Source organism: Sesamum indicum, linkage group LG13, assembly GCF_026168435.1.
Source record: "Sesamum indicum cultivar Baizhima isolate 11 linkage group LG13, ASM2616843v1, whole genome shotgun sequence".
Classification (NCBI taxonomy): Eukaryota; Viridiplantae; Streptophyta; class Magnoliopsida; order Lamiales; family Pedaliaceae; genus Sesamum; species Sesamum indicum.
In genome coordinates, this window is record NC_142669.1 from 16,364,256 (window position 1) to 16,380,019 (window position 15,764).

The 15,764-nt window shown below is 32.6% G+C and overlaps 2 protein-coding genes across 2 annotated transcripts; both read left to right on the forward strand.

The window, feature by feature from the left end:
- Positions 1 to 1,609: 1,609 nt before the first annotated feature.
- On the forward strand, positions 1,610 to 4,841 carry LOC105158586 (uncharacterized). Its single transcript, XM_011075380.3, has 3 exons — positions 1,610 to 2,184; positions 2,276 to 2,415; positions 4,511 to 4,841. Exons 1-3 carry the CDS (start codon positions 1,929 to 1,931, stop codon positions 4,634 to 4,636), a joined length of 522 nt encoding a protein of 173 aa, XP_011073682.1. The 5' UTR covers positions 1,610 to 1,928; the 3' UTR covers positions 4,637 to 4,841.
- Positions 4,842 to 7,260: 2,419 nt separating this feature from the next.
- LOC105158587 (putative amino-acid acetyltransferase NAGS1, chloroplastic) lies at positions 7,261 to 11,482 on the forward strand. The gene is made up of 6 exons (XM_020692394.2): positions 7,261 to 7,867; positions 9,720 to 9,807; positions 9,924 to 10,129; positions 10,260 to 10,411; positions 10,550 to 10,949; positions 11,218 to 11,482. Exons 1-6 carry the CDS (start codon positions 7,538 to 7,540, stop codon positions 11,341 to 11,343), a joined length of 1,302 nt encoding a protein of 433 aa, XP_020548053.1. The 5' UTR covers positions 7,261 to 7,537; the 3' UTR covers positions 11,344 to 11,482.
- Positions 11,483 to 15,764: the final 4,282 nt, after the last annotated feature.

Genomic DNA, 15,764 nt, shown 5'->3' on the forward strand with positions numbered 1-15,764 from the left:
ATATTAACATATTTGAGAGATGTACGTATAATTTTAAAAAGAATAAAAATAATTTATATAAATAATATTGATATTTTTATGAATATATACATAATTATTTAAAAAATAAGGATAATTTTTAAAAAGAATCCATGTGGGGGGCTGTAAATGAAAATAAGAAATAGGGTTTAGGTGCATTGAAGGAGAGAGGTGTGGAGAGTGGAGCTTGAGCACATCCCAACATCATGGTTTCCTAGTCACCCCCAATTTTTACTAGGGATTCACAACTTCATTCAGATCCATTAGCTACTAATACTATTTTATACATACTTGATTTCGTAACATTTTGGTCAGTTTACTATAAAAAAGTGAATGAAATGTATTAATAATTAATGAATTGAACTAATTATTAGATGACTGTTAAAATCAAGAAGATATTAATAATTTTATACCAAATCTCCTAAGAGCTTATTCTAATTTGCTCAAAGGAGAAAAAGAAATTACGAGGGTGAGTGGGTAACTCCATTTCCATTTTCAGATAAGATTGGTATATAGGACAACTCAAATTACCTGAGATGTTGGCATACATAAAAATAAGAGGTTATCTTACAAAACCCAAAGCGTGAGATTGGAGGCGTTATAATTTTTCAAATCGAAAATTGAATCCGCGACGCATAGTGCTTCAATTTATAAGGACAGCATCAGATACTTTTTATAAGAAAATTATCAACTTGAATTTTTCGTTGGCATGTCAACGTAGATTGTATTAATGGATAATTTGTAAATAACTTTATACTATACGTATTATTTTTTAAACTTATTTTGTTTTGTATTTGTAATTCTTGAAATTTGCCTGTGCCTTGAATAAAGAGCAAATTTTCTAGTTTAAGCAATATATATAATTATCTTTTTTGAGATTTGACATGATTACAAATGTTTATTTTGTTGTTTGAAAAATTACAAATATCTCTGATTTTAACGTTTGTCTAACAATGAACCCATTTAAGTTTCCATCCGTTTTTATGATGAACTGATTAATATGCTCTTTTAAATTATAATTTTATATACTTTTAAAATTTTCTAAAATATTTTTTTATGGACTAATACTCTCTATAAATTGTTTATTTTATCCATCCTGAATTTTTTTTTGAAAAGAATTTTCAGCAAGACTAAAATAGTAGTGTCCGATTCACCACTTCGAAGTTACATAATTATCTTCAATTTGAATGGGGTATTTATAAATTTTTAAATAACGATGGAGTATTTGTAATTATGTCAAACTTAGGGGAAGTAGTTGTAATTTACCCAATAAAGTGAAGTAAATTTCTTGATTGATGAACTTTGAATTATTTTTAGTCATAATAAATTTTGTTAATTAAGTAGGTAATTATAAATGCAAAAAATTTCAAGTTTTTGGACTCTTATATGTAAATTTTTTTTACAGAATATTAATGAATTTTAAATTCTTTCTGTATATAATCATTTAAAATTATATTTTCAATTTGTTTCGTAAAAAATCCAAATCCATAAAATGTGAGTTTAATAGTTTTAGTTTGATGAGTCAACTATGCATTTATTATCTCCTATCCTTGCAAGTTGAAATGGTATATATTTCAAGACAAACAGCTCTCTCTCTCTCTCTCTCTCTCTCTCTCTCTCTCTCTCTGTCTCTGCTCACCTGCAAACGCAAAGTCATGAAACCACAGCCTGCCATTTAATTTTCAGGTGGTTTGGCAGATCTATCTAACACTCTACCTCTACTTTCCTCTTCAATCTTATATAAATCATGGAATCTCCATAACCATTAACATTTATACCTATTACATATATATATATATATATATCTGCACACCATTACATACAAGCTTCCTAGTTTCTAGCTAGTATTCAGATCATAAGTTTCATTTGGTAGCGGCGGCGGCGGTAATACTGTTGCTACATATATATATATGGGGAATTGCCAGGCGGCGGAGGCGGCGACAGTGGTGATTCACCATCCCGGCAGCAACAAGGTCGACAGGATTTACTGGTCGGTAAGTGCCAACGAGATCATGAACTCTAACCCCGGCCACTACGTCGCTCTGGTGGTCCCTTCTCCGGCAGCGAAGGCGGATAATGGCTCCGCGGCGGTGAAGCAGCTCAAACTTCTCCGGCCAGATGACACTTTGATTATGGGGCAAGTTTATCGGCTCATCAGCTTTGAAGGTATGCTCTGTTTTTGACGCTTTAATTGCTGATAACTGGTTTTGATTAATTTGTTCCTTGATTGTTGAGAACTTACATGTTTGTTGTTCAGATGTATTGAAAGAGTTTGCTGCGAAAAAGTGCGTCAAGTTGGGGAAGTTGTTGAAGGAGAGAGGAGCTTTCAACGTGGAGCAGAAGCAAAATCAGGGTGGTCTGGAGTCCAGTTCCAGTGTACAATCTGTTTCGGTTAAGGTAAAAATCTCTATATCGCAGTTTACCTGATTCTTGATGCTATTTTACACCTGACTTTTCTCAAAATTTCTTACCCAAATTTAATTTAGCTGAATTAAATTAATCACAAAATAAATGTATACTTCAATTACACCATAAGTATATTATATTCATCACATAATTAACTTTGATCTGACCAAATCAATCGGAATTAAAATTTCGATACCAAATTGAATATTCTTGGAATGGTGGGATGGGTTTTTTCTTCCTTTTCATAAAAATCTCTATGCCAAAGAGTATATTTTGGATGCAGAAGAAGGGTACAAGATTTGTACAGCAAGGCGGGAGTTATATTTTGGAACGGTCATCTTGTATGGCACTTTGATAATTTTAGGAATTTTTTAAGATTAAAAGGTATAATTAAATTAAACTATTAGATGCATATCATACCTGAAATAGTATGATGTTATTGTGTAACATTGAAATGGGATAAAAAATCCTCTTCTCGTTTTGAAGACGACCCAAATATGAGTATGTATTCGTTTGGGGAAGGTGTTTTGACAGGTCAAATCAAATCGGTTTTCTATTTTAAATTTTATTTTATTGTATTTTTTATTCTTTTTACCGTATATTTTATGTGTATAAAAATTAAATAATTTTTGCTATTTAAGTAAAAAAATTATCACATGCTGTGTATATATTAATTGGAGAGCAATAAAATTCGAAGTAGAAAATTTAGTTCGATTTAAAATCAGCTCAAAATTTCTGCCATTCAAAATGCTCGGAATCAACGCAAACTGTACCGAATGTTCTTTTTCTTTATTATTTACTATGTACGCATAAAATTTATAAAACACACACATTAAAATATAATTTAACATTTATGATAACTGACTTTAGTATTGTCCTTTAAAATTTATTTTTAAAAAGGGTTTAGTGCAAATTAACCCCCTAGGATATTTCGAATGAGGATATTACCCTCATGTGTAAGAACAAATAGCAATTTACCCTTCTATGTTAATTAAAATGAAGCAATTTACCTCCCAGTATGGGGAGGTAAATTATTTTACTTTAAAAACCATAAGGGGTAAATTATTGCATTTTGAAAAAATATAGGGGATAATTATTAATTTTTTTTATACAAAAGTAATTTTGTTTATTTACAATACACATGAGAATTGCTTGCATTTTCCCCTTTTTAAAAACAATAGCAAACATTGGTCACATTCTTTAATATAACTTTCAAACCTGCCAAACTAAAATATAGAACTTTCTTTCGCAAAACCATCCAAAACTAACTCTAAATATTTGCATGGAATTTCACATGTGCGATTGAGAAGATCAATAGAAGTTTACATGTATTTGGCATTATTTTTCAACCATTTTTTATTCTGAACTAAATTTGAGAACGTTAAGTCAATTACATGACATGAGTTATTATATTTATTATATTATTCATTATTTTTTTTAATAATATATACTAATTACATAACAAGTAAGTAATTTTGATCTCGTCCGACTTTTGGTACTATTTCAATAAATAAATAAAATAGATCTCAAGATAATTTCAAAGTAGTAGTATGTATAGTACTATTCTTAGGCTGGGGTGATAAGGTGATCCTTTTTCCTACTGAACTTGAATGAAATTTTTACAGTCTCTGGCATTGTAAGTTGACATAGCTATCGTGGCTATTTTCTTCAGTCACAATTAATAATCCGAAGACCCCTAAGTTTAGGTTATGACATGAGGTATATGACCTCAGACTTCATATCTCACGCAAATTTTACATAAAACGTGTTCCATTACTGCTCTCTGATCATAGACAGGTGCTTTACAGTAGAATCAGGTGATGTCTAATCTCGTAGCATTCTTGGGTCCTGAGATTCACGGGTTTAATTGCAGGGGTAGTGGTAGGGAATTGTGTTTGTCTTGTGGGTATTTTCTGTCATTTTGATGATATTATTGCGTAGGCATAGAAAACCAATTACCACATTTGTTGTGTAAAGGACTACAGATATAGAAAAATCCCCCCTATGCATTGGATGAGGGGTTGATTACGATTTATAATTATGATTTAAAAAATGATACAATTTATCTCTCTCCATGAATTTACAGGAGATGCACCACCCTGGAGTTGGCAGTACTGGAAGAGGAAGCAGAGGCGACGGAAGGCATCATGGTGGTGGCGGGCAATGGAGACCGGCGTTACAGAGCATTTCAGAGCTTGGAGCTTCAACATAAAATCATCACAGATCAATCCTTTTTCACTCCTCTACTTGTCTTATAGTATCCCTCGGATGTTTTATATGGACCGAGTGTGAAGCATCAAATAGGTTGAAATTATCTTCAGCCAAATGTAATTATTATGACTTAATCTTCACTGTTTGGTATTTTTACGCTCAATTTATATAAGAAAAGTATGTTTCCTTTGATAACACAGAAAGAAGCCATTCTTTTGATTCGCCGTTGGGGAAAATTAGAGTATAGGATTAAGTACCTTATGGAGATTAGAATTATCTTGGATGTGGTGCATGTCTCATTTTGATAGGATGTTTATGTGCCAAGTGTTGACCACTTTGATAGAGTTATAGCTTTATTTCCAAAATATATTTGGATAGGAAGAGGAGAGCTTCCTTCTTAATTTTTTTCTTCTATAACAATGGGGGGGGTGTCCAGAAGTGATTACTTTTTTAAAAAAATATATAAGTAATTTAGATGTAAAAGTTGGGAGGAAGTAAGAGTTAAAATTAAGAAAAAATAATATGAAATTGTTTGGTAAACAAATTATTATATTATCAGCTTGTTTGTAAAATTATTAATTGTCGTATCCATGGATAGATCTAAGGTATTATTGGGATGATGCATTTTAAAAATATACAAAAAGTAGTTAGGATTAAAAAAAAAGTCATAAAATATATGGATTCCTTTCTTGTTTTATTTTTGATTTTTTCAAATTTAAACAAAAGAAGTCATTATTAAGCTGAAAAATAGAACTTAAATCGAGGTTTTGGGCTTACCAAAAACAATTCAGACCAAATATGAGTAGACTAAAATTTACAAGTCCAAAGGTCAGACATTGAGCCCTAGGTTGGGCCTAAATTATCAATTTTCTGGTCCACATGGCAAAAGTTCTTTTAATTTTCCGAAATAACAAAATCACCCTCCGAAAATTTCTGAATTTTCAGATTAGTCCTTTACTAGTTCTGGTCTTATAACAATAGCCACTGTCAATTCATCACCTCATCTTCGATTTTTCCTGCGTTGTCTCCGCCGACGACTTTATTTCGATAACTCGCATTAGGATATGGGCATAAATGAAATAAATGGGCCCAAGAATCAAAATACTACAGCATTTAAATATAATCTCCAAATAAGTTAATATCCGCATGTCTTTTACAATTCGAGGTTGACAAGACACAAACTCCCTACATTTTGACATTTAACATCAAGTGTGATTTAGGTTCAGACATCGAGTTCGTCTTCAGACTAGTTTGAACTTTGAATGGAAAGTTTGGAGAACTTAAAGTAAAAAAGAGATTGTTAGGCTTGTTGATGGTTCCATTAAAGATTTTTCAATACTTAAATCAGTTTGAAATTGAATGAAAATTAATATCAAATATTAGTGTGGAATTAATTAATAAATGACCTACACATAATTGAAGTGGTTGAATATATTTATAGGGTCAAATGCATCCATTTATGTAGGCTATATGACATGATTTTGAGCTGAAAAATCTCAAACAATCAATAATTTAGATGTTAAGTTATCGAATCGGGCTAGATCGAGTATAATGCTGTGTTTTTCCTCTCAACTAGACAACTAGCCTATACTATCCACATCCAAGATTCCCACTTATAGTTGTTAACAAGGTTGATGGGGGAGACAATAATACAATAATGAACGAGAAAAGTCATTAAAGTATTATAATTTAAAGTTGTAAGATACTTTTACTTTGAGGAAAAACTATCGATTATATGAAAGATTAAAAAAAAAATACAAACAAAATTGTATAAATTAAAATACTATCAAAGAATTATTAAATTTCGGGAAAAGCGAGATTTTTGTAATTTTGACCATGTGTGTTCAAAAAGAGAACTTTTAGAGAAAAGAGCAAAAGAGTTTCTTCATTCATAAACTTTAGAGATTTTCAGTGAAAGTGTTAGTATTAGATGGAACTGATGTAATTTTATATTCTTTATATAATTGATTCAGGTTGATTTGATTCGTAGGTCTGATTTAAAATTTGCGTTATAAAGTGATTGCTAGTATTATTAAAAATGAATGTAAATTTAACCTTTTCATACCATATATTATTATTTTGCTGTCCCCCTGCAGTAATTCTAAAGTTCTTGTTACCACAATTATGTTATTTATTATTTATTTAAGAAAATATCTTATACATATAACATTTCTATGGGAAGTAAAATAGAAGACGCATGCATTACAAATTTAAGATAAAAAGATATAATTTAGCTAGGGAAAATGAATGTAATGCAATTTTATAAACTTTTCACACTTTTATTACAGCAATCCCCCCTTCCTTACAACCCACCGCATTGTCCTCAAAATATAGAAAAGTTCTGAATTAAATTAAGAATTAATTAAAATTCAAATAAAAATAAATAAAATATATCAATCATATAATAAATATATTTATAATATTTAGTGATAAGTGATTAGTCATCGCGTGTAGCCAGACTTCATTATCCTCTACAATATACAGGTGATGGTTCACAATTCACATACTATCCTCATTGGTCAAGGACTCAAGTTTCGAACTGTACATGGTGTAGAGCAGTCATACACGCAAGGCACCCCCATCCCCACCCCCACCCACAAAGCAACTTATCCCTATCCGAACTTCCCCATAAAACAGGTCAGATTCAGACAATTCATATCCGCTAGCTTCCACTAACCCTCGTACACACCAACACCGTACTGCGTTTTCTCTGCCCAACCGAGTACTCCTCCCTTGTCCTCATCACCTCAACTTAAATTAACTCCAACGTTTCGCTGCGTCCTCCCGATAAGCTTGACGACCAGCTCGAGGCATCATCATACCTACCAACCTACCTACTGTATACCCAAAACCAACACATCACTTCTTCTCTCATTTCAACAACTATAGACTGCTACTGCTAATGGCATTCGTGTGCATGGCCAAGACTTTGCAACTCTCACCATGTCTGAATCAAGAGAGGAGAATGCTCACAAGGGGTGGTGGTACTGATCAGTCGTCTGTGGGGAGAGTTGGAGATCAGGTGGTGCTGTGGAGAAGCAAGAAAAGGGATTCTCTCTCTGTTGTCGTCAGGTGTTCGGCTGACGTCAACGGCGATGGAGGTGGTGGTCGTACCTTGGAGGAGGTGATGAGGGCCGCGCAGCCGTATCATCTGCTGCATAAGGGTTGTACATTGGTGGTGGTGTTGTCCAGTGAGATTGTTGATAGCCCTCACTTACCCTCCATTCTTGAGGTATATATGCTTGTCTGATCATACCCTCTTTACAGAGGACTTACAAATTGTTTTTTTTTTGGTTTCAGAGAATAACTCACCAAAAAGAATATTACCGCTCTATGATAAGTTTTTTCAACTCGTAATTTTTCTTTTTGCCATGTCATCAAATTTGTGGGACGCGGCAAATTTAGGTGTTGACATAATTGATAACATGTAATTTTCTACCCAATTTGGTGGAAAGGACTAAACTTGCTATGATTTTTAAAATTATAAAACTTAATTGTGAATTTTAATTTAAACGAATTCAAGATTGTCACATCCTAATTTACAGGACTGAAATTGTATTTTTTTTGCTAAATTATTTTTCATAATTTTACCTTGAGTTTAATCTTTCTGGTCTATTTTAACAAATTATCAAAACTATTTTGGAGAGGCAATTGAAAATATTAAATATTAAAAATATTTAAAACTAATTAAATAGCACAAAATGTTAAAAATTTATGAAAATACTAAACGTTGATTATGAATATCAATTATCTATTCTATATCTACATATATAATTCTCTGACTATTCTATATCTATATGTCTGTAATGATTAATTATCTCACTTGGTAGCATAAAATTTTGTGTCCATATTATAGAATGTAATAGTTTTATTTAGGAAAAAAGAAAATTTTCGTCTTATAACTTTGGTCTGAATTCATTTTAATCCTTTATCTCTGACAACATTAGAGTCTTTTATCTATCAATTTTACGTAAATTTGATCATTTAGCCTAATTTATAACTTTTTTGTCCTTTTGATGATAAAGGTTAATGGTCTGTAAGTGTAATACAAACAAATATTTCTTTAATAAACCTAGACTCTTATACCATTCTAGGCGAGTATTAGCGACGAGATACACAATATATAAATGGATATATATGAACTAAAAGAATTGCTCTTAAAAAGCTATGTAGGGATACAATTGTCCGAAATTGGATTAATGAACTAAAATTAATCAATTTTAACAGTTATCAGACTAAAATTAAAACGAATAAATTAAAGGATTAAAATTAATAACAATCAAATTTAAAGGGCTAAACAAATAATTCTCCCATTTATTTATTCAACAGTAATTTTATACTGTACATTTCTTATATGTACCGGATGTGTAATTAAGTACTAAAGCAGTAAATCATTTCACGTAAATCACGCTACTCATATACTTAATAGTTAATCCTCGTCTTTCAACGTTTTCACGTGCGATTCATATTAAAAGGACTCTTTCGTGCCCTAGTGAATTTTGTTAGGACGTGTGGAGTAATATACTTCGATGTTTTGTGCTTACATAGGATGGATTTTGATTTAAGCCAGCGTAAGGATTGCTTTCTATTCGTTGTTGTACGAGATCGATGTGAACTCCAGGAAATATTGAGTGGGGCCCTATTATGATAAGTTGACTATTTGATGATTAAGTAATTATTGAAGTCCTTCAAATAAGAAACTCAAAATGTACCGTTAATTGCGTATGTAACTTTTTGGATTTTTTTGATAGTAATGCATTTTGACTAATAACGTCAAAATGTTGGTTGGAGTCCATTATGATTCTCTGACGTATGACGTTCAAGTAATTTGTGACGTTATTGAGACAAGAATATGCGATTGAACTATCATCATAACTTTTAGGATAAATTATATTTGTTATATAGGTCTATATCAATATAATTTGTTTTGGACCAATATGACCTGAGTGAAAAAACTTGAATTTGATTTTATTTTGTCATTTTTGTGACTTCTTAGGGCATTTTAGCCTGTTGATCAAGTCCTTATTCCCACTTAAGAAGCACTTGTTCATGGTTTTAAACTAATATATAGAATATTTGTTCAGGATATTTCTCTGCTTCATGGGCTAGGAATCAAGTTTGTTCTTGTGCCGGGGACTCATGTCCAAATTGACAGGCTTTTGTCTGAAAAGGGTGAGAAGAACTTTATGATGTTTTAATATTAGCTTGCAAAATGTTTGAATTGATTTTCTTGGATATGCAAATTCTTGTCCCTTTCTGTTTTGATAATTCATGTCTTAGTATCTCAGGATCTGAACCCAAGTACGTCGGCAACTACAGAATCACAGACTCTGAGTCACTTACTGCTGCAATGCATGCAACTGGGAAGATTCGAATCATGATTGAATCTAAACTATCTCCCCGGCCTTCCTTAAGTGGAATCCGTCGTCATGGAGACACCCTTCGGTGGTATGATGCTGTTAGCGTCGCAAGTGGTAATTTTCTGGCAGCTAAGGTGAGAACACTTGTAGATCGATTGGATTGAAATCTAAGTAAATATGATATATTATTTACATTATATCTCCCTGGGCCATATTCTGCCTCGTTTTGTTTCCTCATTATTCTTACGCTGAGATGCATAGCAGAGAAGAGGAGTAGTCGAAGGCATTGATTATGGATCGACTGGTGAAGTCAAGAGAATAGACGTGACTCGTATTCGTGAGAGGCTTGATCAAGATTCCATAGTGCTCTTAAGTAATCTGGGATATTCAAGTTCTGGAGAAGTATTAAATTGCAAGTATGCTAATTGGCTTTCTATAGGTATTTTGTAGTTGCTTGGTACTATTGAACAGAATATCTGTCTTTATTCTTCTGCGGTGGCGATTAGAGTTTGATTTCTAGGGACTAATGTTTTTTTCGCGTTTCTACATTGCAGTACTTATGAAGTTGCTACAGCATGTGCCTTGGCTCTTGGTGCAGAGAAACTCATTTGCATCATAGATGGACCAATTCTAGATGAATGTGGGAGGCTTATTCGGTTTTTAACTCTTCAAGATGTAGACATGCTAATTCGTAGACGAGCTAAACAACGTGTGACGACTGCTAATTATGCTCAAGAAAAAGTTTGCTCAGCGTATGATGAATCAAATGATACGGCCCTTTCTCCCAATGGAAAGGCTTTTATTCAAACTCCAAAATTCCAAAATGGAGTTGGTTTTGACAACGGGAATGGACTTTGGTCGAGTGAACAACGTTTCGCTATTGGAGGTCAAGAACGGCTGAGTCGACTAAATGGTTACCTTTCGGAACTAGCCGCTGCAGCTTTTGTTTGTAGAGTAAGTCTCCACAATTTGGTGATTATCTCTCCTTGTCAATAATCAACTATTATTCTGCTGATGAAATATGTATCCTGGATTGTCTTGCATTGCTCAACCAGTATTCTTTGCTTGAACTATGACAAAATGCCTTGCGGCAAGCAAATTTGAAAAACGGGATACAACTCTGCAGAGAAACCACGAAACGACCTGTTTGCAGTTTTATTCAAACTCGAGATTTCCCTCTCGAAAAGTAGAATATAATGTTAAAAAAATCTGCATTTTGCAGGGTGGGGTTGAAAGAGTGCATCTATTGGATGGCACTATCGGTGGAGTTGTACTGAAGGAATTGTTTCAAAGAGATGGAGTAGGTACAATGGTGGGTAGGTATGCCTATGGATGCCCCAAACAATGACTTTGAAGTTTGGGAAATTCCCTAGTACGCATGTAGTTGATTGTTTACCTCTTTGTCAGCAGTCTTTATGAAGGGCTGGAGTCATTTATTTTTTTGTTATAAAAAAAAATATATTAATATAATTTTTTTAAATATATTAATAATAATATAACGAGTCGCGATTTAAAATCGCAACTCGAATAAAAAAAAAAATTTAAAAAAACGCCCAAGTCGCATTAGGAATAGCGACTTGGGTGGGTGGGCAATATTTTTTTTTGTTTAATCAAATTTATATAATTAATTATATAATTTTATTTAATTATATATAATTAATATATTAAAATATAAAAAATTATAATATTAAAATTATATTAATTTATAAAATTATAATTAAGTGTACAAATATATTATGTATATTTTTTTGTACAGTTGTAAAAATATAATGAAGTATACAATTATTCTTGATAACCCGATACCGACACATCTGATTGTGTAGGAGAATTCTTTTATTGGATTGTTGCCTTGCATGCATTTGCGCCCAATCCATCTCGTTGTGAATAATTTAAAAAATTATATTATTTAATTAGTCCTTTTATTAAATATAGTTTATATTGAGCCATGTATTATTTAACCGGAGTATTTTATGATTTTGGTTATTTATATTAATATTCAATTAAACATCACATTTTAATATAAAAATGATATAGTTGGTTAATTAAATTATTATTATACAATATAATTTAATTAACCAACTATATTATTTTTAATATGATTTTAATTAATTATATATAATTAATGAAATTATCATTTTAATATGTTAATTAATACAACTGTAAGTTTAATATGTTAATTATATATAATTAAATAAAATTATATAATTAATTATTCAAAATTTAATTAAATAAAAAAAGAAAAAAAGAAAAAAACGACTTGGGCTTTTCTTTAAAAAATGTTGTCGTTTTCAATTGTATCGGGTGCAAACAGTTTGTGAAGAAAAGGTGGTCAAATGAATTAACCCCTTAGATATCATTTCATACTCATACATTTGAATTCTCAATAATAAATTGAAAACATGAAGAAGAAATAGCATTTTGTTATCTCTTAAAGTTGAAACTAGAACCATATAAACATTCAACTCTACCCGCTACAATGTTTTTTTAGTCTCATAATATAAGGGTAAAATTTATTTGGTACCACAGTTATAGCATACGTCATTTTTAATCACAAAAAACTCATAATCATTATACAGATTGCTTGTTCCCCATCATTAATCTCTTTTCTACCTTACGTTGCTCACATATAGAGTATGGTGCGAGCTGAAAGATTTTCAAACGTTGGTTGACCTCACTTCAATAGGACAAGAAAACAAAGCCAATTTAGCCCGGCTATTTTGAGAGGTAGGCTCATTACCAGGCTATAGGCCCGTATACATAGCTGGGGTATCATAAGAAATCGCCCCATTTTTAGGCCTAGCCCCCAAATTGCTAATCTTCTGACAGTTACCATTGTCATTTTTACATATTTGATTGATGATTGATCGAGTAGGCCTCCAACCATCTCTATTATTTCCCTAAATGAGAATAAGGATATATTAACAATTTTTTTTAAAAATTTGGCATGATTTCGAATATCTTTTTATTATTTAAAATATTATTAATATTTCTTGATATTTGCTAAAATTATATAATTTTTTAATAGAGGGTTCAAATTATCAACTTTGTTCTTGTTGTGTTTTTTTAAGTATTTTTTTTATATTTTTAAGTAAACGTATTTTAAAAATATTTTTTTAAATAGATGAAAATACAGAAAAATCATTGTACATGTGAAATAGATAAATACCATAAGTGCAGTTTAGTAAAAAAAATCCAAAAAAATATCAAAAACAGTTAAAAAAATATCTCCAAACGCACAAGAAATGCGTGTAATGCACATTCCTTTAATTACTAACGTATGAACTGTATTTTACTAAGTTTTACAAAATACAAGGGGTGTGTTTGTGTGCGTGTGTGGTGTGTGTGTACGTGTGAGCATGTGCGATGTGTGTGTGTGTGTGCCTGTGCAGGGGGGTGTGTGTGTGTGTGCCTGTGCGGTGTGTGTGTGTGTGTGTGCCTGTGCGGTGTGTGTGTGCATGTGTCACGGTAGAACATGTTTTTACTTCCATTTTGAACATAGAAGAAGTAAGGTGTGTGTGTGTGGGTCTATGTATGTGCGTGTGTGGGGTGTGTGTGTGTGTGTGTGTGTGTGCGTGCGCGTGTGTTGTGTGCTGTGTGTGTGCGTGTGCGTGTGCAGGGTGCGTGTGTGTGTGTGTGTGTGTGTGTGTGCGTGTGCGGTGTGTGCAGGGTGTGTGTGTGTCACGGTAGAACATGTTTTACTTCCATTTTGAACATAGAAGAAGTGAGGTGTCGCTTTTATCTTCTGCGCCAACGAATGCCATCTACATCTTGTTACATTTGCCATTCTCCTTCAATTTCTAAGTCTTCATTTGTATCTTCACAATCCTTTTTGTCGTGCAGGATGTTACCATAGTTTCGCAATATTTTATGCTCATTACAGGTATTGTGTGTCTTGGTGGTCTATTTATGTCCTTTGTAACATTTTTGTGTGCTTGCATAGATGTGTATTCTCATTTTTGTTTACCTGATATGAAAGAATATTTATTGAAACGAAAAGCAGTAACAGGACAGGAGAGAGTGCATTGTCCCTCTTCTTTTTTCTTTCAATATATCTCGTTAGCAAGAGTGGTCTAGGATTGATTTACTTTACTAGATGGGATATAGTGAGATAAAAGTGGAGGATTGATAAAATCTGATAAATGCCTTGGGTGGTTATGATTTGCTAACCAATTCTTGAATTGGTTGCCAGTGAGCACTACAAAATGTTGTAGTTTTGAACCCTGACTTTAGTGTGTTTAGCCATTTTAATTTTCTTCCTGCTAATAGCGGTCTCTATAATTTTTTTCCTTGAATCACATGGTAGTTTCTGTAGCATCACCTTGATTTTTGGGTACTCGCATGGAAGAGGGAGAATGGTCCTTTTGTTCAGGAACAATTAATCAGTTATATATGTTGTACCTGATGCTTGACTCATGCTTGTGCTTACATGTGGCTTACTGTTTATCAGGTAAAGAACTAATCATTCACCTGCCCAAGTTTCTGTTATTTTTCTGCCTTCAGATACTTATGGGCAGTTTCATACATATTAGAGTGGTAACAGTTTCCTATTAATGTGGTTTTGGTATTCGAGAAACCAGGATATTAGGCCTATAATTTGTTGAATATGTGGTGTTGTTTGATAAATGGCACAACTATTCCTGTGGCTCTTCTTTAGAAAGTGAATGATTCCTTTACTGGAAAGAGACACTATCTTTAACTTTTTAGAAGAGAGGTAAGTTTCAAGAAGTAATCAAAATTCATTATAAGTTTTTATGCTAACTTTGTTAAAGGTTGAGGCGTTTTGTGTGATTTATGTTTCTTATCGGTTGGGTTTTTGCTGAAATGTCTTAGTAAATACAAAGCTAACCCAGTGTTCATTGCTTTTTGTTAACCATCCCATGTATTCATAGCATTTTTTATTTTGGTTTACTTTATGATCTCATGATGCTTTTGAGCAGTATGGGTTGTTGGATTACCTTGAAGGTACTTTTCTATTTCTTTTTTATTTTTCTTTTTAAGAAATTGAGGCACTTTTCTGAATTAGGTAAAAATCAGAAAATGAAGCGCAGGCGAAGAAAGAGGAAGTGTAGGAAGGAGAAGAGGACGAGGAGGAGTCACCATATTTCAGGTGATGATTCTTCTGATGATTCTGCTGATCTGCGGCATAAAAGGAGGAGAAGGAAGGCATATTCAGACTCTGATTCCACCGTCAGTGCTTCAGATGATTCGCGAGTGGTTAGTGGCAAGAAGCGGTCTGAGAAGAAGAACATGAAACATCGCCATGAAGAGAACTAGCTTCTACAGTAGCTGATATGTCTTGTGCTTTTAAGGTTCCTCTAAACTGCTGCTAAGTGTGCCCTATTCAATCTTTAATCTGGTGGTTGATGATCTTTTTTATGAAAACCACTTTAGCTTAGTTGACAATGTATTAGTTTGGTGCAAATGCTGTTTTTCAGTTTGACGTAATGTATCATTTTATTTGCTTTATTCTTTTGGTTGTAAGAATTCTGATATTTACTAAGTATGATATGTGTGATTCCGGTATGTGATCGGTTCTGTTAGTTGAAATATCGCAGTAATGCTTTGAAATTTTATTGAGTTTAAAGTTTTTTTACTTGTTGGTTGCTACTCGATACTTTGGGGGAAGCCTGCCTGTGGGCATCAAGAAGAGCTTAACTATTGCTGCTCTTTTGAACCCAGTGCTATTATTAGAGCAAAGAAGGTTTCAGCATTTTCCAGAGTGTTTTATTTAAGTAATTGTATTAGGGAAATGATATTGTGAATAATATT

What these genes read in the sequence shown, in the direction of transcription:
- LOC105158586 (XM_011075380.3), top strand. Translation starts at nt 1,929, where the DNA reads ATGGGGAATTGCCAGGCGGCGGAGGCGGCGACAGTGGTGATTCACCAT. An exon ending in TCGGCTCATCAGCTTTGAAG is followed by an intron (nt 2,185 to 2,275) that starts GTATGCTCTGTT and finishes TTTGTTGTTCAG; the next exon opens with ATGTATTGAAAGAGTTTGCT. An exon ending in TACAATCTGTTTCGGTTAAG is followed by an intron (nt 2,416 to 4,510) that starts GTAAAAATCTCT and finishes ATGAATTTACAG; the next exon opens with GAGATGCACCACCCTGGAGT.
- LOC105158587 (XM_020692394.2), top strand. Translation starts at nt 7,538, where the DNA reads ATGGCATTCGTGTGCATGGCCAAGACTTTGCAACTCTCACCATGTCTG. An exon ending in CAGGCTTTTGTCTGAAAAGG is followed by an intron (nt 9,808 to 9,923) that starts GTGAGAAGAACT and finishes TTAGTATCTCAG; the next exon opens with GATCTGAACCCAAGTACGTC. An exon ending in GTAATTTTCTGGCAGCTAAG is followed by an intron (nt 10,130 to 10,259) that starts GTGAGAACACTT and finishes GATGCATAGCAG; the next exon opens with AGAAGAGGAGTAGTCGAAGG.